The following is a 25,708-nucleotide window of genomic DNA, read 5'->3' on the forward strand; positions in this document are numbered from 1 at the left end:
TTTGTATATTCAAACTAGTGGAAAAGCCTGTGTACACGGGTTAGTGTGCTTAAGGGAACACATTTTCAGAGTGTAAATACATAAGTCAAATAAAGTTTAAAATTTACAAGAATAATATTATTGATGTAATAATACATACCAAGAACTATTACAATGAGTACATTGAAAAAAAGTAATACATTTTGTTGGAGAAATGGTGCTAAATCAAATAAAAAAAAAATGTAATCAAATGTGTGCCTTTTCTGCAACTAATTGTATGTTATCATTGTTGAAATACACATTTTGTTTGCATGGAAGAGGAACTTGAAGTCTTGTTGTATGCGTAAGGCAACAGCTCCCTCTAGCAGTGATAACAGGCAAAGCGAGCAGGGCGGCTTCGGACAAACATACATCTGGCCTTTTATTACATAGTATATGATAGGATGATAGTACTCTTTAGTTTGCAGTACATGCCCACTAAGGAACACGTTCCTTACCTGTATTTGTTGTTCTCAAGCATGCGTCTGGCATGGATTCACATGCTCATGAATATTCCGTCGTCAGGTTGGGAATCCTCGGTAAAGAAAAGATATGTTTCAGGTTCACTTCTGAACTGTCTTTCTCCTAACAACCAATCACTGGTCTCTGGGTCATACTGCCCCCAGCCAATGACTGCCCTCTACCCAAGCCCCTCCCCTGGCAGCCATCTTCAGATTTGGTAGCACGTAAAGTGGCAGTAGGACCAAGAGAAATGCCGCAGAGGGGTAGGCGGGAGGGTTCGCATGTGAATCCATGCCAGACCCATGCTGGAGAACAACAGTTACAGGTAAGTAACTTGTTCCTTCTCCAGCATGGGGTCTGGCATGCATTCACATGCTCATGAATAAAGAATACATAGCAGTACACACACATGCAGCCACGGGAGGTGGCAAGGCTCAACCTTAAGCATTTCAACCTATCAACATTAAGCATCTCTTACCTCCTCCCCAGGGTCACCTTCAAGCTAACAGGTTGCGCAGCACTTCTTGGCCGACTCTGGACTCCTCTCCCTGGAATTCCAGTAGACGCAGTAGAATTTCGTGAAGGTGTGCGTCGACCTCCAGATGTCCAGCAGGGGCACACCAGACAAGAACGCCGTAGCTGCAGCGATCGCTCTGGTCGAATGGGCTCTCGGACGGCCATGCAACGGTCGGTTTGCCAACCGGTGACAATGGGTGATGCAGCCGGAGAGCCACCTGGAAACGGAAGCCTTGGAGAGGGCCTTCCCTTGGTTCACAGGGCCAAAGTTCACAAACAGCTGTGATGTCTTCCGAAAACACTTTGTGCGGTCCATGTAGAACTTCAGCACTGTAGCCACATCCAGCGAGTGCAAAGTCCTCTCAGCCGGCGACAGGAACAAAACAGGTAACACCAAGGGCTCGTTGAGAGGGAAGTCCGACGGCACCTTGGGCATGAAGGAGGGGTGCATCCGCAGCACCACCCTCGCCTCGTGGAATGTCACGTAAGGTGGTTTACAAGAGGACCTGAATCTCTCCCACTCGCTGTGTGGAGGTGATGGCCACAAGAAACGCTGTTTTTCACAATAAAAACTTCAGAGGTGCCAAATTATAGGCTCGAACGGGGGACCCATGAGCCTAGTCAGCACCGCATTGAGCTCCCATGCCAGGGATGGAGCGTTCACCGGCGGGAACAAATGGAAAACTCCTTTTACGAATTCCTTGACCAGGCGGTGTGACCATAACAACGATCGCCCCGGAGTTCTGGTGTAGCGGGAGATAGCCGCCAGATGCTTCCATCAAGGTTCATGAGCCTACCCAGCCTTGGCCAGCGACAGTAAATACGGCAGCACCTGCGGAGCCGTAATCCGTAGAGGATGGAGTATCTGTGCGCGGCACCAGACGGCGAACCTCTTCCACTTATGTCCGTAGCATTTCAGCATAGACAAAGCCTTGGCCTTGGCAAGCATTTCCTTGCAGTCCGCAGGAAGATCGTATCCACCAAACTCTAGCGCTGCAGGAGCCAGACCTGCAAGTTCAGCGACCCTGGGTCATGGTGCAGAATCGCGCCTCCTTCCCTGGCGAGAAGATCTGCGTCCACCAGAAACTTGACTGGAGGGGACGCTGACATGTCCAGAAGGTCCGGGTACCATATCTGCCTCGGCCACGCCGGTGCGACGAGGATCATCCTGCACCGGGACGTCTGAGTTGATTGATGAGTCGCAGAAGCAACGGGGGGCGGGGTGGAGAACGCATAGAGGAACAGGCCGTCCCAGGGGAAGGAGAATACATCCCCCATGCTCCCCGGCTGGGGAAACCTGCTGGCGAACCTCCGGCACTTGGTGTTCATCGCCGTCACAAACAGATCGATCTGGGGATTGCCCCATCGTCGGAATAGAAAATCCACTTGGTCCTGCCGAAGCTCCCACTCGTGGCACGAGTGCAGTTCCCTGCTGAGAGTCAACCAAAGTGTTCTTCACTCCTGCCAGATGAAATGGGATGAGGAACATCTCCTGGGAGACAGCCCATCGCCATACATCCTGCGCCTCTTTGGAGAGTGCCGGGGATCTGGTACCCTCCTGCTTCCGGATTTAAAACATTGTGGTGGTGTTGTCTGTGAAGATCCGCACCACCTTACCCTTAAGGGAAGGAAGGAAAGCCTTGAGGATCCAAAACTAGGCCCGTAGCTCCAGAACGTTGATGGTCAACGACTTCTCCTGCGGTAGCCACAGGCCTCTTGCATGGAGACTACCGGTGTGCACCCCCCATCCCTACAGGGATGCGTCTGTCGTGACCGTCTCCTGACGAGGGGAGTCTGGAAATCCGCGCCTGCCGACTGATGCGCACAGACACCCCACCACCGAATCGCTCGACGGAAGCGCTCGTCGAGGGTGATCTTGTCTTCGAAGCTTCCCGATACCTGGATCCAACGGGTATTGAGGAACTCATGCAGCAGTCGCATCTGCAGCCTGCACAGGCGCACAAGGTAAATGCATGACTACATCATGCTGAGAAGGGACTCGATGGACCTCACCCTTGCGATCTTCAGGATCAACAGACGTTGTACTTTGCCCAGGATGGCGGCTATTCTCTCCTCCAACGGGGACGCCAAGCACGACACAGTGTTGAGCCGGGACCCCAGAAACAGCGCGTCCTGCAATGGCACCAAGTAGGACTTTGCAAAGTTTATCGAGAACCACAGTTCAGTGAGTAGCTGGACGGTCCCCGCAGTGTGCTCAACAGCGGTCTCCCTCGAGTTTGCTCGGATGAGCCATTTATCCAGCTAGGGGTAGACTTGAATCCCCTGCAGGCGCAACCGCGCCACTACTGGCACCAGACACTTGGTGAAAACCCTTGTTGCCGACTTCAATCCGAAGGGAAGGGCCTTGAATTGGTAATGCTGCCCTTGGACCACGAAGCGCAGAAACTTGCGGTGTCCCTTGTGAATGGGGATGTGGAAATACGCATCCTCTAGGTGCAGCGACGATAGGAAATCCCCTTCTTCCAACTGTCCCAGCACGTGCTGAAGGGTGACCATCCGAAACTTCTGGGACCTGATGTACTTGTTGAGGCGGCAGAGGTCTAGTATGGATCTCCAACCCCCCTTATTCTTTCTGATGAGGAAGTACCGGGAGTACACTGTGGAGCCCTTTTGGGACGAATTCTATTGCGCCCTTCTTCAGCATGGCCCGTACCTCCAGCAGAAGTTGACGGACGTGGTTTTCCTTTCTGGCCACCGGTACAATGCGCGGGCACTTCCGATGAAATTCCAGGGTGTGCACGTGGGCCAGGGCCTCCAGCACCCAATGGTCGGAGAGGGAACCGTCGGTGGAGATGGACTTCCACACGCTGACAAAGTTCGCCAGCCGGCCTCCCACCGGGGTGCGCGGGTTGGGGCCCGATGTTGCGGCCGGTTCAATCTTGCTTCACTGTGGGGGCACCACCTTGGGGACCTCCTCCGGACTTGCTGCGGCTCCTGTAGGCTTCCTGAGCCGAAGAGCAAGACGGTTCACGAAAGGATGACGAGCCAACACCGAAACCTTTGGTGTATCCCTACGGAGGTCGGTCCGAAGGGACGGCCATCGCTGCTGGAGCGTGCCCAATGCCTGGGCCGTCTCGGTATCCGCCTTGATGGCCTGAAGAGACTCGTCCACTGTCTTGCACCCTTGACTGTACATCCTGACGGAAGCTAGTTGCCCTCAACCAATCCCACCGATGAAGGCAACCGCTGTTGCCCATCTGACGGAACCCCGTGTCGGCGATGCCCGTGGCCACCGTGAAGGGATGGTCTGATGCCACCTCGCCTTCTTGCAAGGTCACCAACGCTTCCGCTCTCTTGTCGTCGGGAAGGAAGTCTAGGAGGGGAGCGATCTTGAACCACAGCTCCCTGTCATAACGGGCCACGATGGCCAAGGCATTGGCCACCTTTATCGTCGTCGCAGCCGACGAGATGAACCGTCGTCCCATGGTGTCCAGCTTCTTTCCCTCGCTTGCCGGGGGTTTGGGGGTGAAGCGGACGTTGATGCCGAAGATCCAGAGGACCACTTTTTTGCCGCCGCCAAGACCACAGAGTCCGGGACGGTTGGGATCTGAGACACTTGAGTGCAGAGTCCGGCACCCTGTACTTCTTCTCGTACCGGTCCCTCTTCACCGCAGCCGCAGACGGTTCTTCATGAGTGACAGACCCTCATCCCAAATGTCGTCCAATATAGGGATAGAAAGCGCAGTCTTCCTCTTGGCCTCCCGTCGCTGGTACAGTAAGCCGTCCTTCTCCTCGGGGGCTAGCTGAAACATCTCCGAGACCCTAGCGATCATGGCGTGGAAAGAGCCAATCTCGTCGGGTGGCGAGGCCCTGGCCACTGGCGACGGGAGATCCACTCCATCGTCGTCCGTGCCCGTCGTCTCCGTATACGGTTCTGTATCATCCCTAGGAGGAGGGGATGGTGGCGAAGGATGGCAAGGAGGTGGAGGATGGACTCCCCTTCTCTTGATAGGGGGTGCCCCCGACGGCCCAGGTGCTGCGGGATCTCCCGCCGCCGACAGGGGCATCCTTGTCCGGATCTCTGAAAACAAGGTGTGCAGTGCCTCTAGGATGTCCGCCGACACGTCCGCTGGCGGTGGTGGAGGTTGTTGTGGTGGCTGCAACGGGAGCGGTGGCAGTGGCGTGATGTCCTCTGGCTCCTCACTGCCCTGCTGCTCCTAGTCTGTTTCCTCGCCGCTCTCCACATCGCCGGGGTCCTTCCCATAGGACCTGGCTTTGACAAACTTCTTATCCAGTATGGACTTCAGACCAGAAAGCTCCTCCACGGAGGAGATGTCCGAGCCCTGCAGGACTATCGCCACCCCCCTTCTGCTCGACCAGCGGGGACGGTCTGGGGGAGATGATCAGCATTGTCTTCACTGGTGTCTTCTCAATGGGTAGAAAAGACGATTCCCTCCGAGCAGGCAGGGAAACTCTCGTCTTAGGGGGCGCCTCCTGCAAGTCTGCATCTGCGGCCTTCGCTAGGGACGCCACCACTCCTTCCAGGGAGGCCTTCGCTAGGGACGCCGCCACTCCTTCCAGGGAGTACTTCGCCTGGTGAACCTGGGCCTTCACTACCTTGGGCGCTCCTGAGGCCTTCACCGTGGGGGGAGGGTCAGTGTCCTGCTCCCCCTTGGATTTCTCTGTCGGAGTCGGCTGGGACTTCGAGAAGTTTACATGGATGGTCCGACTTTCTCTTTTTCGCTGACCCAGAGCGTTGGCTCGTGGTCGAGGGTGCCGGAGATGCCGTTTCCCGACCTCGCTGCGGAGCAGCTTTGCCTTATGTTGTGCCCCTGTCGCCGGAGCGCCCTCAAAGGTCTTAGAAGACGGCTCAGATTTCCTCTTGCTGAGTGAGGCTTGCTGCCCGCGGATCTTCGTCTGGAGCCAGTCGGAGAGCCGCTTGCGACGGTCCTTCATTGTGCGAGGAACCATATCCTTGCAGAACGCACAGGTCTCCTCCATGTGCGTTTGGTCGGAACGTAGGCATTAAAGGCAAAGGGAGTGCCCATCGTCCAGGAAAATGTTCCGTAGTCCACATCCAGGGCAGATGCTGAAAAGAGGCGTCGAGTCTCCTTTATCTTCAGTCATGTCCACACAGAGTAAGCCTCAAAGAATCTTCCGGAATCCTCCAAGAAGGGAACTCGACGATAAATCGCCCTTGAGGGGCATAGAAAGTTCTGTTAGTCGGATGATGGATCGATGGAGCTTGAGGCTCGATTGACAGAAAAAATTGAGAAAACTAAGAGAAAGCGCAAAACGCAGTAAAAAGCCCGAGAGCTAATCACGAGGACTCCCCCCCCCCCACTCTAACGTGCAGTAAAAATCTGAAGATGGCTGCCAGAGGAGGGGCTTAGGTAGAGGGCAGTCATTGGCTGGGGGCAGTATGACCCAGAGACCAGTGATTGGTTGTTAGGAGAAAGACAGTCCAGAAGTGAAACTGAAACTGATTTTTTCTTTACCGAGGATTCCCAGCCTGACGACGGGGAATATTCATGAGCTTGTGAATCCATGCCAGACCCCATGCTGGAGAAGGTTAATGTTACCTTGTTAAGTCACCGGTTTTCTTACATATATTTTTTTCGGTTTTGTCCCTTCTTTATGCCCCACTTTTTTGACACCCTCAAATTGGCTCAACACTTGTTCTCATCTTTGCGCTATTGTTCAGGCACATTTCGTGGGAATGCATCTGCAATCTGTAAATGTGTTATTGTAAGTCCTGTCTGATAGAAATTGACACGCCTGTTCTTCAAATTAATTTTAAATTTTTTTAAAAAAATACAAGTTCAGTTCCACAGGAATGAATGGGAAAAGTAAAAGGGAATCCATATTGATGGGGTAAGTCTAACCTACCCAACAGGTGCAATTCTATGATGATTAACTACAGGGATGGCCAATCGAGAACCAAGGAAGTGTTCCAGAGGTCATAATGTAGACCCAGGACCCGGACGAAGAAGTAGCAGAACAGGAGAACCCAGAAATGCAGTGAAGATTCTCCTCAAAGGAGTGTGGGCAAACTGGTACGACACAACTGCTTTGTGCATGACTTGCATACTAATTGCCTGACTTGCACTCCAATTGCCCAACCAAACACAAACACCAGTGGGTAGACTAGGGGAAAAAAAGAAGAAAGAGGACAAGAGAAAAAAGAAAAGCATCCACTAACGCAAAGGTGTACCAACCTTTCGGCACAGAAAAAAAGGAAATCACTAGCAGCGTGGAGCCAGCATGCAGGGGGTCATATCCAGAGCACGCAAACTTGCTCCACACATACATATTAACTGAGGGCATTTGTGAGCAAAACACTCTGGACTACGCCCTAGATGAAGGACTGGGACAGGCATAGGAAGAGGCAATATGAGAAGCCATAAGAGATGAGTTTTCCAAACGATGAGAGGGTAGAGAGATCTGAAGGGGACACAACCAAGTTCCTTTAGCAACCCTATTGAAAGGGAGCAGCAGAGGATGTGCTAGCATTTCTGGAGACAGAGAAGGAGCCAGCCAGGTAATAGGCAACCCAGGCAAGAAAAGAGCACCCTAGAAGCAGAGGTGATGGCGATAAGGGAGGAGTGGTTGATGGTGTGGAAGGCGCAGATTGATCAGGCAGGATGTGAAGACACAGGAAAGATAGGAATGATTAGCGGATATGGGTTGTTTGACCTAAAAAAAAAAACACGACCTACTGCCCATTTCACCTAATGTATTTGACCTCATTTTTTTTTACCTACTGCAGAGGGAGACCCCGCACCTCCTCCTCCCGACTTACCCCCACCTCAACCTATTCCCTTACCCCACAATATTTTTTTTATTAAAGTGTACCATTTGACCAACCGAATTAGCTCAAAAAGATGCGGTCAAATGGGAGTAGGTCAAGTTGGCAATAGGTCAACTATGCCAATACCATGATTAGAAGCTTTACAGAAGTTGGAGTAGTATTTAATTGCTAGTTCCTTGATTGTCTGCAGTGCTAAGCAGTCTGAAGGAATGTAGGCTGGCTTGGTCCACTGGGGGGTGGGTACCAAGTCAGAGAGATAAATGGGGGTTAGAGTACACTGTGGGGATGGGGGGACGAGAAAGGATTGCAGTCAAGGTGTGTCCAACTTTAGAGCAGAAATAGCAAGCGATTTCATCAGCAGACACAAAAGATGGGAGGACATGCAGTGGAGTGAGCAGGGACTGCATGTTGTTGATTAGCTTGCAGGGTGAAAGTGGAAAGAAGAGATGAGGCTGGTATAATAGTTTACTTGGCAGAGAGAAAGGACTGAAGAGTGTGTCTAGGCATCCCTTGTAGTAGGCAAGGAGTCCAAAGAAGTGGGATATGCATGAACAGCTTAGATGGAGACGCACAGTTGTCCTCAGAAGATTGATGCCTCAGGTGTTCAAAGGTTGAGGAGGTGGACTAGGAGGGAGTGAAAAAGTGACCAGGTTAGTGGTGCTCAAATGGAGTAGCAAGTCCCAAGCCAAAATCATACAGAGTCAGCAGAGGGTAGAGAGTGGCTCGAGGAAGGGTCCAGATATGATGATAACGTTATGTTATTTGGCATTATATAGCGCTTTATATATCATTGGTATGACCTCAAAGTGCTGGTAGGTTGAACGCCCTCGGGAACCGTAGTTCTGGTCGGTAGAGAGAGATGGTGTTGTAGCGTGCATGGGTGCACCAGATGTGTGCAGCTGGTGTAATTGCTGGTTGGTAGCTGCGTCCTAGCATTTAGGTGTGGTGCTGCAGTTGTCAGTTGGATGTGTGCAGTCTGATGGGTAGACATCCAGACTGGGCTCTGGTTGCGTTAGGCCTGAAGGATGCATATATGAGCAACTATGCCGGAATGTGCTCGGCTAGCTGCGTTTTATTAGGGCGATGAGGTGTTGATGAGGTCGTATTCGTATGTGGACAGCTAGGCCGAATTAATCAGGGGTATAGCTGTTTTCTAGTTGAGTGATGGTGTATAGTAGAGAGTACGAGTAGTGATGTGATGTAGTGATTATGTTTAGGGCGCCCGAGACCAGGCACGTGAACAGGATGGTGGGAATATAGCGACAGGCTGACACTTAGAGACAGGGGCGGTACAGGTACATGGGGGATAGGAGGGGATACAGATATATAGCATATATAGGGGGAAAACATGTATGTAGCAACAGCATGGGGAACAGAGGGACCGGGTGCACAGTGGTACAGTGATACAGCAATACAGCGTGTGTGGCGAATTCCATAGAATTCTGCTCATTCCATTCTGCCCCATTCGTTTCGTCCACTTCAGTCAATTCCTTCTACTTTGTCCATTCTATTTATTCCATCCATTTTATCTATATCATCTATTCCATCTACTCTACCCATTTAATCTATTCCATCCATTCTAGCTATTCATAAATTCCATCCATTTTAGCTATTCATCAATTCCATCCACTGTATCAATCCATCAATTCCATCCACTCTAACCGTTCCATCTATTCCATCCACATTATTCATTCCATCTATTCCATCCGCACTATCTATCCCATCCAATTCCATCCATTATCTATTCCATCCACCCAATCGAATTCTTCCATTCTGCCAATTCATCTATTCTGTTCAATTTGTCCATTCTAATCATTCCTTATATCCAATTCATCCATTCTATCTATTCTAGTTCATTTATTCCATCCACTACATCTATTGCATCCGTTCCAATCGCTCCGTCCAGTCATCTGCTCCGTCCATTCCATCCACCGCATCACACTCTGTCCACTCTATCCATTCATCCGTTCCGTCCACTCTATCCATTCACCCGTTCCGTCCACTCTATCCATTCATCCGTTCCGTCCACTCTATCCATTCATCCGTTCCGTCCACTCTATCCATTCATCCGTTCCGTCCACTCCATCCGTTCCGTCCACTCCGTCCACTCCATCCGTTCCGTCCACTCTGTTCCGTCCACTCTGTCCACTCCATCCGTTCCGTCCACTCTGTCCACTCCATCCGTTCCGTCCACTACACTCCATCTCCCTAATGGAGACAGGGAACTATTGTGTGGGGTCGTAACTTATATATGATGATAGAAAATCGGGGTGGTAACAGAGTGAAGGACGGCTTGATAATGAAGTGCAGTAGAGAGTGGTCAGAGGGCGAAGGATCAATAGAGGGAGGAGGGCATGCCTTCTTAAAGGAGGCCAGAAAGAAGTTTCAGCGAGTTGCCATGGATTTTGGTTGACTGATTGTCAAAAGTGACCAGATTGGCAAAGTGGGAGGAGTCAACCTGAAGATGGTGCCCTTAGTCATTTGAGAACTTGAGTGTCACAAGGGTATGGCTGGGACTTCACAGGGCAGTAGACGGTCCAGGTCATGGAGCAAAAAAATGAGCACCAGTGTACCCAAGTGTAGAGGAGACAATCAAATGCCGAAGAAGTGTGGATGGAGTGTCATAACTGATCACGAGACACCAACTTGACCCTTTTTTCTTGGATAAGCAAGCGGTGTATGAGGAAGTGGAAACAGCTTGCGATGCATCAAGTGTGGCCAGGTCATAGGAGGGGGGGGGGGGGGGATTATTTATATATTTCAGAGTTTATCAGTTTACCACCACTGCAAGGTGGTGGAAGAGGAATTAAAGTGGTCAGTGAGAATATAAATATTAGATTAATTTGTCCTTCCAAGGCCCTAGAGTGACTTTCTGGTGGGAACAGAGGAGGGTGTATTTGGCAGGGAGATATGAGGGATAGTTAAGATTAGCATGGAAATGAGCAGCAACACTATACAGTTGTTTGGGGAAAGAGTATGAAGAGGGGCTACCATATAGGTGGATGCCTGGAGTCACCAGGAGAAAGTGTCAAGATGGATATTCAGAACCAACCATGTGGCAGGGTTCTACGAGGCCACCCTAATTACTGAACAGGTCAATTGACACTTAGGTCTGGCAAAACTAACAAGGTAGTGTAGCAGAGCAGTAAAGCAACACGTCGGGAGATATCGGTGTGGTGAATGGTACAGTGTGCTACACACAGAGTACTCCAATAAACCAAATTAGATGGAAGTACACAAATACTATATCAGGCCTTGAAACACTCTAGACATGTACAATTACAAGTAAGCTATCCCTAAAACAAATCGATACACACGTGCATACACAGTTGTGGGCTTGTTTCAGATCACTTAAACAGTATAGCAATGAAAACGGTAGGTTGTAAAGTAGATTAATCACAAGGTAACAGATACTCTCTTCTAAAACGAGGCCCCTCCCACTTCAGAAGTCCTTCTTTACTAAGGCAAGTATGCCCAATGCCTTGGAAAGAGCTAAAGTCCCAGTTGAGAGCTGGAAGTCTTTAAAAGTTAAGAACAAGGATTGGCAAATCCAAAAGGTAGTTTACATGTTTGAGTAAAGAAGAAATCAAGGTAAATCAAGTAGCTTAGTGGTACTTGTTAGGAAAAATTGTTTTTTGGAAACATTCCCTCCATAGTTTCTATGGGCCCCCTCTGGATTGTTTCCCAAAGCTCTCAGACTTTCCAATGACGTGTGTTGGGCCACAGCGACGAGGAAGACAACTCCCAATGCCCTCTGTGTCAAAGTTATTTGGTGAATCACTGATAAGGCAAATGGCTCCCGTTCCACTCTGCTTAGGCAGCGATATTGGGTGGAACCCTGAGACGAGGGAGATGACTCCCGAATGCACTCAGAGTAGAGACTCTTATGGGACCCCACCAGGTCTTCCAGCTACCTGCGTTATCTTGGGGACATGGCTCTGGTTCTTCATGGAGTCCTCTCTTCCTCCTCCTTGCTTTCTGCACGGCTGTGTGTCGGGCTGGTTGTCTTACGTTGTTTCTGGACCAGGCGGTCCACCTTTCTGCAGTCACGCCACAACCAAGTGAGTGGGTTCCCTGCCGGCTCCCAGGACGCTCCAGCAATGTCCTGTTCTTCTTGTCCCCCTGGAGTGACGTGTCTGCTTCAGCTGCAGAGTTCCATGTTTGAACTTCCCGGGTCTTATTAGCGTACTCCAGGCATCCACAGGGAGATCACTTTAGTCCACTCGTGCTTTGTACTTTATACTGTTGACTCTGCCCTGTTGTAATGTCAACACCATCTTGGAAAGTCTCTTTGGCACTCGTCATGCCTTCAGAGAGCCACCTCGTTACACTACTTGGCTGACTTTGCATATGGTTACTCCAGATGCTTTGCATGTTGTTCTTTGTCCCAGGATGTTTTGCATTTGTTACAGTCACGGCTTTACAATAACATGTTCCACTATCAATGGAAGGAAAAAAGGATGACAATGAGGGATAGGGTTTTAGAGAGGTTACTCCCCAGGTGGATGTCCTTATCCAAAGGAGGGTAGTCGCTCCCTATGAGGACCTCCCACATATTACCACCCCTTGGGGGGTCTATTGGGTAGCACCCTCACCTCCCTAACCTCATCGGAAAGGTCTCCCCTCTGGGGAGAAGTGACAAGACCTGTTAAATTGTCACTGTGCTTAGAAACAAGTTGGTGGCAGCAGATATATTTTTACCATTTTTGTTTTATTTCTAGGGTGCACATTTGTGGTTAGTGTATAGCTACTAAACGTAGCCTGTTTCCTTAAATGGCCAAGGCAAGAGATTTTCACGTGTTCTTTGTCCAGATTGTTATTTGACCTTCTTCCGGCCTTGAAAGGTCAGGAAATCCCAGATAAAGTCATGCACTCGCAGGCTAGTGCCGAGTTTGTGGGAGTGTGGCCCAGGAAGTAGGTGGGACTGTCCCACTCCACATTGTGGTGCCAGAAAGTCTGGGTGTCCCCGATTGGACAACTGCTGCCTGTCTGAATGGTGCAGAACCTTACCATTGGTGGTCTTGGACTGGCTTCCAGGCTGGATTTTGAATAGGAAGAGGACTTCTGCAGCAATTTCTTCAGATCAGTGTTGGAGCCAAGAATCCATCAAAGAAGAAAGGCCGACTGAAGATCTGGAGACTACCTTTGAGCCCAGGAGCGCAAGCAACACAGAGGCACCGAGGCACTGGCAGCAGAAGGGTTAACAGCTGCATGACTGATGGTTTCAAGGAGGGGGCGGGACCCAGGAGGCTGAGCGGGTGCTTTTCTCGAGGGAGCAGAAGGAGAAAAATGACAGTTGGTGTGGTTTATGTCTGCTTCGTCCCTCAGGAGCTGTGTGGAATCTTGCAAAAGGAGTCTTTGGCGTGGGCTTAGTGAAGACGCTGGGTGAAATTGACAAAGGCTGTGGAAGCCAAAGCGTCCCGAGATGAAGGCAGCATCAAAACAGTAAGTCGGCTGTGTGTGAACGACGGAGGAGAGTGTTGTGAGAGACCCTGCTCTCCCGTGACAAAGAATACCACGCAACGGGCTGAAAACATTAAAACAAAGCCACGGCCTCCTGTGACAAGTTATAAACATTGCGTACTGAAGCAGAATTAAGGGTTAAGACCCTGGTCTCCTCTGACATTATAATCCTGGTGCACTGGGCCAGAAAGGAACTACATGCACTTGGAGATTGTTTATTCCTGGCCTTTTACAGCCATTATACCATACAAAAGCCTCTGTGATAAGGAAGTATCCAAGCAAGAGCATTACCACAATTAAATTGTTTGAACTTGCCTAATCTTCCGTTAAAGAAGTTCAGCTTCTTTATAAGAGAACCACCACAATAAAGTTAATTGTTGGATATAAATAAGTGTTAGGCTGACTAAGATCCTCACACTACCCTTGAAGAGACCTGGCCCGGTGAAGCCCTGTTGGACTATCTGACCTGCAAAGGCCCCTGTGCAGTGCTTCAACCACTGGACTGGTGGGAACAAGCAGTCTTGATGTCAGCCATCCTGAGCTTTTGGAAGTGTCGCTGAACGACCCAGTGGACGACCTCACAAGAGTACTAACATATTTATAGACAAGACTGGAACCAGAATTAATATCCTGGAGAATATCAATTGCAAGACAATATAGGGAGCACTATCAGGATAAGGGAACATTTGTTGACTATTGGTAGTCAGGACCCAAGAGTTCCTTTAGCTCAGCAATAGCAAATTGAACACCAAATGGGTATGATATGATAGTTTATTTATATAGCACCTATACACAATGCGTTTCAAAGCGCTTCAAGGCAAGGGAGGGAACAAGGGAAAATACAGCGACATTCTTACAGGCCATGAACAGTAAGGATGTGAAGTTAACTATCGTACTCGGCCTGACGACATTTCAGATAGTGCAAGTGCTAATACATAGATAAGAAGGGAGGGGGAGAGTGGGAAGGAAATGGAAACAGACGGGCGACTACCGTACTAGGCCCGACGACATTTCTGGTTGAGCCAGAGGAAAACAAAAGGTGAGGGAGAGGGGTGCAGAAAAGTAGGGGAGGAACAAAACAAGTGACTATCGTACTAGGCCTGACAACGTTTCAGATAGTGCTGGAGGGAGGGGGGGGCAGTAAGGGGATGGGGGAGCGACAGATGCGGTTGCCATCATATTAGGCCCAGGCACAATTCTGATAGAGTAAGTGCATAGATAAAGTAAGGGGAGGAGATAGGAAAAGGGAGAGGGGGTATAGAACAGAGAGTAAGCAGTCAAAAAGAGTGGAGAAGCAAGAGGGGAGAACAAATGCAATTGCAGATGTCAGTAGTAACACAATGTTGCAAGTCTGGATACAAGATGAACATGGGAGCAGCATGATTCAGGGCCCCCATGAGTACAAGATGCAAAGGAAGTCCAGCAAGAGAGTTGAGAAAGGGTGACACACCGTGAATCAATGAAGTCCATACAAGTCAAATCCAGCATTGGCCACAAGATGGTGATGGTGAAACCAGAATGCATCAGGACAGACTCCTTTGTGCAGGAAGGGGTGGGGTGGGGGGCACAAGGGAACAACACAGGGGGACCAAAGAGGGTGGGGATGGCCTGTGGGATAGAGGGTGTAAACACAGTGTTGGTTCATGCTTACCTGCTGGGTAATAAGAAAAATATTAGATATATTGGTCTACAGAGGGTCAGACTTGGCAACAGAGCAGGAAACAGAAATGATGCTTAGACAAGCTGAGGCAAAATTAATATGTAGATTCAAAACATTAGAGAAAGGCCTAAATAAGGACAACGAGATGGACTCCTTTCTGCGAGGACAAAACAGTGTGTCATCGGTATGGATGTCAGACTCTGCTCTAGAAAGGCCATCTGTGTTGGAAAGCAGCAGCTGCAGGATGTCACGGATGGCTTCAATAACTCCCAGCAACCGACAGTTGGTTCAGGGGTTATTTTGCAAATGGAAGAAACACCTCTAAGTGATTTCCTATCTCACCCTCTTGTGGGCTCCAACCTCCCAAATACAGGCTTTCTTATCCCCAGGTTTTCCAACTAGCTATCAGTAGCCTCTACCATCTAAACGTTAGCTACAGGTACATGCCCAAAGGCTAAAGCCTCATCTCCCGGTTTCCCTTTGTGGACTACAACCTCATACTCACCAGATGTTCTCAATACGAATGAGGATTTTCTTGTTCTGATAAGACACCCTGGTCAGCACACCCTCACCTTTCCCTGATCTTACTACTCATGCTGCCAGCACCTTTACCCTCACTGAACGCACTTCCTCTTCCGCCTTCTGTCACATCCTCTGGTCTTCTTCCTCTCTTTCCCCCCAATGTCCACTCTTTTCTCCCCCCCCCTTTTACTCCCTGCCCCACATAACCATACCCACAGCCCTCTCCTCACCCTTCCTACTACAATCATCCACTCTCACATTCACAGCTTCAAACTTACAAAAAACTGGTAGCACTCACAATCAATACCTCACCTGCCCTCTACACCACCCCCACCACCAAACTATTCAGTACTCTGCACCACTGTCCATCCTCTACCTGGTAATTCGTTCCCCTTCACGCCTCAGGACCTCCCCCATGCGACACGCATGGCCTCTTATTCGCCTTTTCATACTCTTGTCATCTCTTCGGGGGTTCTACCCCTCCCTCCCCCGATCGGTTTCAATGCTCACCCGACTGTGGGCCAATTCCGTGGCTATTGTGAGAAGTCAGGAATGAAACCCAGAAACAAGTTAGCCATGATTTTCTTTAAAGACTTTGATTGAAATAAAAGGCTTGGGAAAATGCCTCTCTGACCCTGCTCCAAGAGGAATTTCCCTACCTAAAATCAAAACTAAGGATCTGTCAGTGTTAGAATGTGCAAACAAACTGTCCCATGTCTAAAGTTCTATTCTGACCCGCACGCTTAAACTTAATTCTTAGGTGAAGAAGGAAATTTCTTTAACCTTGGGTGATTTAGAAAAGTGTTCATAAACAAAGAATAAATGGCTTCAACAAAAAGTTCAAGGATAAAGGTCCTTGCTCCAGAGGGTTGTTTCCTTACCCTGGATTCTTCTTTACTCCTTGAAGTTTTATACACAATAGTTATTTGGGTCTCTCCTGGCCAACACCAGCACTTGCACACAAAATCTCTCTGGGTTTTATAATTTTGCTTTCTTTCAAAACACCTGGTACAATCTTCTGCCAGGAGATTAATACAAATCGATTTTCCAGTTCCGATACTCCTTCTCAGGACTTCTTTGGATTTTTCCCAAAGTTGCTTATATATCTTGTTGGATAACGTATCCTCCTGATATATTATCCTTTCTGTGCTTCCCTTGCACCTGTACTGTAGGCACTTAGACCTTTGAAGAGGGGATACTTGTAATTTAATTCCCACTCTGTGTTCCGTAATTCACAATTACTTGCACTCGACATGCTTCCCGAAACGCCCCAGTGTCTTCTCTGCTTCTGGGTGGACTCACTGGCTCTTGTTGGCATTCTAGGATTTACTGGCGGTTCACTGGTGAAGGGGTCCCGCCTGCTTCCTTCTCGCAACCGCCTTTACTTCGTTCTACTGTCTGCCGCGGTTTCCACTTCACATGCCTGCTTTCTTCTTGACTCCAGTAAGTGAAGCAATGTCTTCTTTCACGTGTGAACACCCAGGATTCCCTTGCTGGCTCCTGGCATTCACGCAGCATGTCCTGGTGTAGCAGCTTCCTTCTTCTCCGTGGTTAAACCTCCTAGCTCCAGCACACCGGTTCTGGCCTTTCATTTTCTGTTCGTCACAGAGAGGTGCAGCACTTTCTCTCGCCAGTTGCTGCAGCAGCTGCAGACTCTCTGCTCTGGTTACTTACATTTCCTGGGCACAGGTGTTTGCGAGCGAACACTAGAGCATTCGCTGAGCTTGTAGTCTCTTTTGTTCCACATTGCTTGATGCCTCTTCCTCATCCCAGGATTTGGAGAATTCTGGGAAAAGAAGTCCAATGTGGATAATTGATTCAAGAAACTTGGATACATTTTCAAATGATAAGTCAGTTCAGGTTGACCGACAAGTGGAATTGAAAAAGGTGGTTTTATCAGTTTGCTAAGGTAAACCAAAGTTGGAGGTTGGTTTATAGGTTTGGCGTGACTGTGGTGAGATGGTTCCTGATGCTGGACAACTGTCGGAACGGGTGCTGAGCCGGACCCAATCACGATAATTACCTCTGCACCCGCAGCCCAGGACACACTGCAACAGAACCAATGGTAGAAGTGTAGACAGTAAATCCCAGAACCCTTGCAGTGGTTTCTAGTGTCATAGCTGTTTCAAACCCATAATATAGGGTTGGATGGATGCAAATTACTGACCCTACCTCTCCCGTGCCTAGTCATGATCAGTGGAGTTCTGGCCAAATATCCCCCCTGGGCTTCCCCTAGAATGGTGGGATTCGGGGAGGAACCCTAATCTTTGGTACTGACATTTGTTATTTCATTTTTGGAACATTTTACTCAACTGTTGTCTTTGCCAAAGAATGTTCTCCACTTCTAAAGACTGACTGCCACAGAGGTTTCTTGGTGGGACTGATGACTCTTAAAGACACTAGGCCTCCCCTTGCCTTAGCATGGAAGGACTTCTAAAGCATTAGAAGTCTTTTTTTGTAAAAGCAGGCTAATAGTCTTGCAATTGCTTTTACAATACGTACCTTGAATTTCAAATGTTTCTTAATTACTTACCTGTTTTACTTGAGTTTTGTGAGACCGAAGTATCTTTTCCCAGTTCACTATAATAAGGCAGCCTTGCAGAACCCTCCATCAGTGTTGGTTATGAAAATCCAACTAAAACATGCTGCTATTAGCTCATTCTAAATATCAATGTGAGGCAGTTCTACTGAATGTCAGTAGACTCCATGAAAAGATCACCCAAGAGTAGGGATGCTTTGTGTTGAAAGTTCATAATTATGTACATCAGAAGAAACCAAAACAAGCAAGCAATCCTTCGACCATAAATAGCCCAGAAATCAAGAGGCACAACAGGTCTTGGAACAGAGATCAAGCTTACCTTGTTGCTATTTGAGAAAACATACAGGGCCAGTGGCTTTTCCCGTTCATTAATAAAGTGAATTGCTTCATCCACACTTCTCACAGGGATGATAGGAAGGATTGGACCAAAGATCTCCTCTTGCATGACTTTGGCATCAGGAGTGACATCAGTAAGGATGGTTGGAGCTGGAAAGCAAGATAAGACAAATACTCATAGGTAATTGGGGTCATATATTCTATATACTGTCAGGTCAGATTGCCGCAGAGGATAGGCTGGCCAGTGACAGGAAACCTCTCACATCACAGACTAGGAGAGGCAGACTAGATACCAACATTAGCAGGTTATTTGACACATTTTAAGGCAACTGTTGGAAAATCAAAAGCCTCCGCAGGCCAAGGGCGCAGTGTTGTGTAACGCAGGACCACAGGAGACGCTGGGCGTTTGATACGTAGCACGTTGCACTACATCCACGCTTCGAATCCTTTAAGAGCTGGACCCACGGCGGCACAGCCCCCGGATAGGCCAAGGGTGCGTTGTTGCATAACGCAGGCGTTTGGCGACAAGGGGGTGCGGCGCAGAGTACGAGTATGCTGTGCAGCCACCGACCCAACATTGCAGGAAGTGGGAGCAGCCACTACTGCTCCCTACTAAAACTACCTGGCCTTTGCATGTGCTTCCACCTAACCGTCTGGCATTATGTAATCGGTCTCTGCCCAATCTTAGGCTCTCCCCTATAGCGGTTAGCCATAATTTGTGTTTTGGGTCGGTGAGAAACCTGAAGGTGTTTCACCCGCTAACGCCCAGGGATCTGTCATCCAGGTGTCCAGGACAGGGCCATCGCTTTTGCATCCAGTTCCTGGGGGTGGACCAGTGCAGGAGGATCACCTGGATGAGGGTTCTTCAGGGAGTGGAAGTGGGACACCGGACAGAGAGACAGTATCCCCTTCCCTGTAACACCTTTTCCCCATCCAACCAGATAGGATACTTAGGAACTCAACCCCCCCCCGCCCTCCTTTTCCCAACCCAAACACTTTCTCACAGACAGTTCACTGTGAGAGAAAACGGACTTACACCAAGGCATATACCCGACATGTCAGGCAGAGTCTGGCAATTACTGATAATTACACACACCAGACTTCCATCACACTTCCCCACTCGGATAAAAGGCAGAGCACCAAGCACACTGAGCAAGGCAAAGCACACAATGAAGCAGCAGTTCCAAGATGCCAGTTTAATATGAGGAGAAATACGGCAAGACCGGAGAGGTTTGCAAGGAGGGAAGACCGTTACTTTCGAGAGCATTTGAGAATAAGAAACATAAGAGCTGGAATCAAAGCTGGACAGACCTGCATTGTGTGTCGGAGGTAACCGGGGCTCTCCCGCACTGATGGCCAAGGCAGGGAGAAGAGTTTGCCGCTGTGGTACTGTCCTTGGCTCCTACAACAAAGCAGCGTCAGTAAAGTCAGCACAGCCGGTGAGTCGGGGAGACTGATAACAGACCAGGCTGTGGTAGCGCCAAGGTTGCAAGCAGCAACATTGTATAGAGAGAGCTGAAGAAGAACAGTGTGTGAAACATATGTGATGAACAAAATGAATAATCAAACAGCAGATGAGTGACTGAACTCTTGAAGCAAAGACAGATCACGTAAACAGTGGTCCGGAGCCACGTGGGTGCCCATTCAAAAGTCTGTCAGGTATCCAACTGAAAGAGGTTGTAAAAGGAATTGTGAAATCGAAGTGGTCCTGCTATGGGTCAAGCTAAACCCTTTGCACATTTGAAAGTCTTTGATAGTTAATACTCAAGGAAATTGGTCTGAGCCCGGCTGAGGGAGACTAATTGTATTAAAGGGGATCTGAGCCCGGAAGAGGGGGCTCCAAAGTATTGAACATCGTATAGAAGGATCCGACCCTGGATAAGGGGTATCCGGGGTGAACCGTGAGTCACCCGAGGAAGAATATTCAATGAACATTATATAAAAGGGATCTGAGCATGGCTGAGGAGGATCCGGGGTAAAGAGTGAATCACGTGAATTGAATGCTTGTAAGAAGTGAAGAACTTTACATTTATTTAGGTAGTTAAGGCCATCCAAATAAAGAAACTTTGATAAGTAAAGAGACCCTGATAATAGTGAATGAACTGTATCCTTGTGCCGAAGAAGCCAGAGATTGTGCTACGCTCGAGTGAACCGCCTGGTACCGTGCTGAAAACATGGGGACATCGGCCTGCGCATCCTGACATATCATTTTTGTGAACACTTCTTTCTTTTTCATAAACACTCCCCCCCCCCCCCAGTATTTGTATTTAGAGGCAAGGATTGGCAATAGATTTTTTATTAGTACCTGGCGAGAGACAATCAGATTGTTGCACGCAATCTGATTGGCCCTCACCAGGGCTTTACCTGATGCAGAATCCTGTGAAGCTTAAACTTCCTTCATATCCTCGGAGGGGGGGTGTCGCAACCCGTCAACCAATGGGGAGGCTCGGAACGTGGTAATCCCTGCTCCAAGCCGCCACACGGCTGGAGGCTGCCATGCTCCCCCACCGGGGATTCAGGTAAGTGTTTTCTCCCTCCCCCTTCCAAACAAATCCCTCCTCTCCCCCCCAAACCCTCCTTACCTTCTTTATGGTCCTTTTTCGAGAGAGAACGTGCTGGAAACATCTCTGTCCCCAGCGCGTCGGCTCCCGATGGCCGCCATGGAAAGTGAAAACGGTACTAATAGCAATAATTACTGCTTAAGTATAGGCCCTTTTTGTGTGGCAAAGACACCACTAGGACTGCATTATTATTTGATGGTCGTAGCTTGCTCCCATCTGTAGATTTAGGATTAGATAGGCGTTTATCATACCCTTGTTGAAGTTCAATAAACACCCTTAAAATATGGTCACTTGTGTCCGTCTTACTGTTGATGCCATGCCTTCCTTACAGGTCCCTCTCTAGGTCCCCTCAATTGTGGTTACTGTTAACTTGTGAACTGTGTCCCTCTAGGTCCTAATCACTGTGGTCACTGTTGCAATGCTATCTGTGTCCCACTAGGCTCTCACCCACCCTCTAGGCCCCATCCACTGTGGTTACTGTTGTACAGTTGTGCATCACATGTCTGCTCCTCCTTGTGCTCCCTTACTGTGTGACCCTCGCCCACTTCAACCCCCCCCCTCCTCCCCACCTCTGCGCATCCTGGGTGGTGAAGCGCAGGGCTGTGCTTCTTCCCTCTTTTGCTCCCTCCCCCTTCTACTTTCCTCTTCGCACCCTCTATGGTGCTTTGCGTTTCTCCCATCTTCTCAAACTGCTACTCCAGCTCCTATCCCTCTCACTAAATCTGGAAGGAAGAAGTTCAAGAGGCACATCCTGGTCTCCAACCCAGACCTTGTCGCCGATACCTACATCAGTGCCTCCTCCAGGTAGACTCTCACAACATCCTCTTGGTCGTTCCCTCACCAGACCTTTGGACCCCTCATATATGGTCTTGGCGCTCTCTCCCCCATTTCTTCCTCTCCCATTAATGGTGACACTCGGTGGGAGGTGCTCTTGGCCTCCTTCTATTCCTCCGAGACCATCATTAATGTCCATCTGAATGCACCGTTTTGGTCCAGGGCCCTCAGCCCAATCTCCTCACTTTCGATAGACGTCTTCTGTGCCTGATCAACTTCCTTCCTTCTCCCGCTACTCCTACTAGCACCTCTCTGGCTCCTCCACCACCTGCTTCTTCCGCCGCCTCTCTGGCATCTTCCTCATCCTCTCTGGCTACTATGCCACCTCCTGCTACCACCTCTGTCCACCCTCTGGCCCCTCTATCCCTTCCGTTGGGTGCACCTCAAGCCTGTACCCCACCGGAAGTCTTTCAAATGTGGCAACCTGATCCACATTGCTACTCTCAACTTATGCTCTGCTGTCAAACACTTCTCTGACATCTGCCACCTGCTGGAAGAACTTGACCTTGTTGTCCTCCCTCTCGCCGAGACGTGGTTTACAGCCAGCTCTCAAGTTTTGACACTCTCCTCCCTGACGGCTACGCGATAGTCTCCGAGCCAAGAACCATCCGACCCAGGGGTGGAGTAGCTCTGATCTTTCTGAAGTGGGTGCCTGCTTCTGTCATTCCTACACAGGCTTACACCTCCTTTGAATGTCTGGTCTGCAGGCTCTCTCTCCTGGCCTCTCTCAGACTGTGGTCACCATCTACAGGCCATCTGGCCAGGTTGCCCTCTTCCTCTCAGAGTGGGCTGACCTCTCCTCTTCTCTCCTTGCCACCGCCTCCTCCTTTGAGAACTGAACATCCACCTGGATGCTTCTAATCCCTCCTCTGGGGTGTTCCCCAAACTCTTCAACAATCTCTCTCTCCATTCTACCCTCTGGTCCGACACACTCTGCTGGACACACCTTGGATGTTCTTATCGCCTCAGACATCCTCCTCTCCAAACCTCTTAACACTTCTCTCTTGGACTGACCACTATCTGCTTTCCTCTCACCTGATACTCTGTCCCCCAGGCAAACCCCACGCCAGCACTGCCAGCTGTTTATGTTTTTACATTTGTAGAGCATTCCTGGTACCCGAAGGCTTATGGGCACTAACTTACGGACAAATAACAAAACACAATGAAAAGAGGCCTGGGAAGTATGCTTGTCCTGTAGAATCAGTTGGATATCTTAATAACTGGAACTAGAAAAAGAGAACAGTCTTCAGTTTTTTAAAAAAAAACTTTCAAAGCTATGGTTCTCAGTGCCGGCATTAGGGCATTCCAAGCTAGCGGTGCGACTATACTAAATGCTCTGTTGTGTGCTTTATTGGTGTTGCAACGATTGGGAGGATCCCCTCCTTGCTCCCTTTGTTCTCTTGTTCCCAGTTTCTCACTTCTTTCATAGAGGTAAGGATACACCCCTCTAACTCTCTTGTGTGCAGTTTTGAGGAGTTGGTCTTCTTTCAAGGCTCGGGTCAATAGGGCCCCTGTAACCTCTGTGGTTATGTTTGGCCGTCTCCCTCTTTCGACCTAGTTGTCCCTTGTAGGGATCTAGCCCCTTAGTTTTGGCTCCCGTTCTCACAATCTGGTCTCTGTATCACTCTGCTGTGAGCACCCCACGTATCTTCTCGTAGCAGGTCCTGCTCCAGCGATGTGCCTTTGACCTGGTGTTGCTGGCGTTCTCCCAGTCTTGTTGGTGTCCACTCCTAAATGCAAGTGATAGTGTTTCTTCGTTCCTCGCCAAGTTGCTCTGTTTCCATGTAGTGTGAGCTGGGCAGGAGATGGTTTAGAGAGCCTGATCTGAAATTCTACAAATGGCGATTTGACATGTTCATCTAACAATGGTAAACCAGTGTATTTTTCCTGGTCAACCATATACACATCGCACAGGGTGCAGAAAATAAGAGAAAGCCCAAAATGAAAGACGGGTTGGAGGACTTTTGTTTTAGGAAGCCGTTCACTCGATGAACCTTAAGCTGTATAGGAAGGACTTCACTGATACCTCTGACTGCAATCACTCTGCTCTGCCAACTGTTCCACAAGATCTGCTTTCGAATCTTCAGATGCAAAGCCGGTCACCTTCTCTTTTAAATAACCTGTAGGGCATCAAACCTTGAGAGTTGCATTTGTCACCCTGAGTTTGGCAGGAAGGCCCAGACGTGGTGGGTCCCCGAGCCCACTCTGCCAACAGACCCAAGCTACATTTTACTGATGCCGAATGAGGCCGAAATGAGTCGGGGGCCGATTGTGCTCTCTTGCAGAAGTGTGACCTAGCAGTTCAGGCTGGACTGTCTCTTTTAGGATGGATCCAATCCTGGTTTACATTGATCTTTCCCCCCATCTGTAATGGCTTTGCAGGCTGAAACACTATGGTCTGGAGAGTTGTCCAGAGCACTTACCAGTGGTTAATATTAATTCATAACCTTCCAGACATCCACCGTCATCATTGCATTTGACACACAGTGGTCCTTGCCATCAATTTGAATATCAATAATTGAAGCCTAGAGCATCCGGCTTGAAAAGGGAGATTTTCAACCATCATGGTCGATGAATAGCAACCCATCTGGCATCTGTTTAAAACAGATCTTGGGAAGATATACCTCACTTTTCAGCATTTAATTGGATACAGCTTCTTGTGCATAAAGGATTCTAAATGACTGCCTGTTCTATCTTCTCATAATATTTATTGATGAGATCCCCATTCCAAACCACAACTCTGTAAATATGCAAATCCAGAACCCCAATGGGATTGCAAGTACAAGCTACGAAAAGAATTTTAGCAAGGCCTTGGGCTAGAGTAGTGAGGCAGCAGTCACGTGTCTTTGTGACATCGTTGGGTAATTACAACACATATAGTTGTGCCACACATCAGGGGGCTGACAAACACCCATGTGCAGAGGGAAAGTGTACATGGGCCCTGGGGTAAAAGGGCAGGTAGGTGGGGTAATATATATATATATATATATATATATAGGATACATTACTCACCGTAATCGTATTTCTGATGCTTGTATCTGCTTAGATTCACATGCTGTGCATAGGCCGACATCTAGTGGAAGCTGCGGAGTATTACAGTTTGTTTTTCGAAAATCGAAAATGGGCGTCGACACAGGGCGTGCCAGTAATACTATCCCTAGTGTGACGTCCACTGTACCCATGATCCCTCACGCGTCTAGGATCCCCAGATTGTGTTTTTCCTGACATGAGGTAGCATGAGGAGTAGCTTGAGTACAGATAGTCCAAGCAGATAGACAGAAAGGTAAGACTACAAGCAACCATGCGCCTTCTCTCGGAGGGGAGGAAGGGTGGGTCGCATGCGAATCTAAGCAGATACAAGCATCAGAAATACGATTACGGTGAGTAATGTATCCCTTCTGAGGCTTGTGGAATCTGCTTAGATCACATGCTGTGCATAGATTTGCGAGCAGTACCAGAAGAAGGAGGTGGGATGTGAGAAGGGTCATGAGCAAACAGGTGTCTTAGAACCGCTTGTCCCACTTGTGTATCTGTCTTGGAATGAGTGTCAATGCAGTAATGCTGAGTAAAAGTGTGAATAGAGCTCCAAGTAGCTGCTTTGCAAATGGTGTCGAGGGGAACATTTGCAATGAAAGCCAGAGTGGCCCCAATGCCTCTAGTAGAGTGGGCCCTTGGCGTAAAAGGCAGAGTCTTTTCAGAAAGAGAGTAACACAGCTGTATACAGTTGATAATCCACTTAGAGATATCGCCCTTAGAGACGCGATCCCCCTCTCTGCCTGTAGCTACGGAGACAAACAGTTGATCTGTTTTCCTTAGCGGTCTGGTTTTATTTACATAGTATAAGACCGCCCTACGCACATCTAGGGTGTGTAGTTTCACCTCAGCCGAGCTTTGTGGGTTTTGGAAGAAAGCCGGAAGCTCGATGGACTGGTTTACATGGAACTTGGATATGAATTTTGGTGAGAACCTAGGGTGTGTGCGTAAAACCAGTTTGTCCTTGTGGATAGTAAAGAAAGGATCTTGCA

The 25,708-nt window shown here is 48.9% G+C and overlaps 1 protein-coding gene across 3 annotated transcripts in view; it reads right to left on the reverse strand.

The window, feature by feature from the left end:
* LOC138488301 (aldehyde dehydrogenase family 3 member A2-like) overlaps window positions 1-25,708 on the reverse strand; it is an 822,258-nt gene that overhangs the window by 158,503 nt on the left and 638,047 nt on the right. For all 3 annotated transcript variants that reach the window (XM_069615183.1, XM_069615182.1, XM_069615184.1), the window contains exon 8: window positions 18,272-18,438. In XM_069615183.1, coding sequence (XP_069471284.1) covers window positions 18,272-18,438 — 167 coding nt within the window. The remainder of the gene's footprint in view (window positions 1-18,271; window positions 18,439-25,708) is intronic.

The sequence above is a fragment of the Ambystoma mexicanum genome, chromosome 9, assembly GCF_040938575.1.
Source record: "Ambystoma mexicanum isolate Mex_15411 chromosome 9, UKY_AmexF1_1, whole genome shotgun sequence".
Classification (NCBI taxonomy): Eukaryota; Metazoa; Chordata; class Amphibia; order Caudata; family Ambystomatidae; genus Ambystoma; species Ambystoma mexicanum.